The sequence below is a fragment of the Saccharomyces eubayanus genome, chromosome I, assembly GCF_001298625.1.
Source record: "Saccharomyces eubayanus strain FM1318 chromosome I, whole genome shotgun sequence".
NCBI classification, from domain to species: domain Eukaryota; kingdom Fungi; phylum Ascomycota; class Saccharomycetes; order Saccharomycetales; family Saccharomycetaceae; genus Saccharomyces; species Saccharomyces eubayanus.
The window spans coordinates 173,217-175,444 of record NC_030976.1 but is presented as its reverse complement, the minus strand read 5'-3'; the positions used below and the strand labels follow the sequence as shown (position 1 = coordinate 175,444).

General features: G+C 41.1%; 1 protein-coding gene across 1 annotated transcript; it reads right to left on the bottom strand.

The window, feature by feature from the left end:
* FLO1 (flocculin FLO1) lies at positions 1-922 on the bottom strand (the record flags this gene model as incomplete). Its single annotated transcript, XM_018363331.1, has 1 exon — positions 1-922. A coding segment is annotated over one exon (922 nt), but the record flags the coding sequence as incomplete, so codon positions are not given.
* Between the last annotated feature and the right edge of the window lie 1,306 nt (positions 923-2,228).

Here is a 2,228-nt window from a genome sequence, read left to right as displayed (position 1 = left end):
GACCTGTAACAGTAGAGGTCTGAGTGTCTGTCGTTGTATACGCGCCGGTCCACGGTTCTGTTGTGGTGGTGATTATTCCTGTAGTGGTATAGTTTGGGGGGTCTGGAACGGTACAGTTRGSCTGRKMYARGTYRTYWTCAAARGWATAGACRTACCCSTCGAARTCRTCACTAACAGTAGTGCCATCTGGYAATKYYACACTAATTGGRAGTGTACCCCAAGAAACAGCATTTGAGTAAACAACTTTCATAGGATAGTAGTAATYAGCATACATGTAGACTGACCCTTCGATGTTAGGAGGCARRCTYCCMYSCCATGGTTTGATACCATTGATTGTAAAGTTAGTTGAAGTGATGGGAGGTTGTTCTTGTGCACAACATTCAAATGCGACATCACCTCCGACTGATAAAACTGCTGAATCATCCACCGTTGCAAAGCTAAATGTGTAGGTACCAGTCTGTGGTGGTAAAAAGTATCCTGTCATTTCCAGAGTTACATTTGTTGGGGTCGTATAGAAACCAAACAGATCTGAACTCCAGTAGGCAACACCTTGGTTATTAGAGCAAGCCTTACGTTGGCACGACCAGCCTCTTCTCGTAGTAGTAACATCTCCTTGAGGGCAAGCAAAAGTTCCGGATGAACTAACACAAGGAATGTTATAGTCAATCGAAATTTTTGTCTGACCACCAACAGAGCCTAATTTTTGCCCGGAGGCGTAACCGTAAGCCATATATCCTGGGTAGGAGTATGTGGTGGAGTCCTTCAATGTATACTTGAAGAAGTTAACATCCATCCCGTTTTTTCTTACGCCTGCTGGCAAACATGCCGTTGTGCTTCCTGAAGCTACATTAACTAGAGCCAGGAAGGCAAATACCGCCAAAAACATATAACGGTGAGACATAGAGAATTTTGGGTTTATCATCCAATGTTGACAAAATTTACCAGCTAGATCTTCGAGAACGACCCTATACTCAAAAAGCAAACGTAAGAGCTGCTCTTTTTATAGATTCAGAATTTTGAAGCCATCTCGTCTTCAGTAAAATGCAACCGGTATGTGTTTAATGGTGTAATATTACTGTGAAATAATTTGAACGCGAATTGTCTCCGACGATAAAGCAATTCCAGCGATATTCCTCTACTACCGGCGTTTGCACTCAAATTTCAGGCAAATGGACTCTTTTCACGAAAATCTATTTGTTGATACCTCGCTCCTGTACTAGGAGCAACTTACCAGGCCTCAACAATGCCAAAGCAAAATGAAAGAATAATAGGATGCCTGGTGCACGATTGCAGTCAGACGCGCTCCGGAGTACTTATTACGGATGCACAGCAGTTCTGCAGTAAGGTGCTTGTTTTTCCTCTATCATACACTTCTACATCGGGTTGAAGTACAGCTTCTGAGAAGGTCATAAAAATAAAGGGATACTTAGCTTTCACGCCAAACTTTAAAATGATCAAAATATCTGTGCGCGCTAAAGGGGAGTTCCTTTGCTGCTGCCGCCATAAACGGTTACTGATAACAACAATTCACTGTTACTGTTACTGTCACTGTTCTATCTGCGTGCCTGTGGGAGAAGAAAAAAAAAAAAAAAAAGAAGAAAAGGTTGCAACGTCAAAAAATCTCGTAAAAAATTCATGCTGCGCGATTCTTTAAAGAAGGAGAAATTCTCGGAACTTTAAATTAAAATAAGGTTTCGGAAATAAATCAATGTGTGCCAGAAAATTGGTCTCTTTGAAAAAGCCGTAGAAAAGTGACGTCTGCAGTCGGAATGCAATCTAGTTGAGGGTCCAATTCTAAAATAAGAAGCTCAGGCCTAGCTAGAGTTACGGTTTCGTCACTTCAAGGAGATAAAACACGGCCGAACTGAATACTTAATTGCATAACACTTCTTGGACTTATCAACAGCATGCAATAAGAGTCGTTTTTTTTTTTTCATCCATCTTTTATCGGCCGATTTTCAGCGTAAAAGCAACAAAGTAATTTGATCACAATAACTCTATATTTACATCATGGTTAGTGCACGATATGCCTAACAATCTCCTGGACAGGTGAGTACTTTTTTTGCGAATATTGCTGCGTTTCCAAAAAAAGTATCATTGCTTCAGTTATAAACGAGGAAGCAACACCGGATGGGCATTCTTGCAGGTGAATCAGCGTTTGATAAAGTTCCGCTTATTGTATGCTACCATTGAAGTATATGGTATGACGTAGAGCAGGCGTGCCTAAA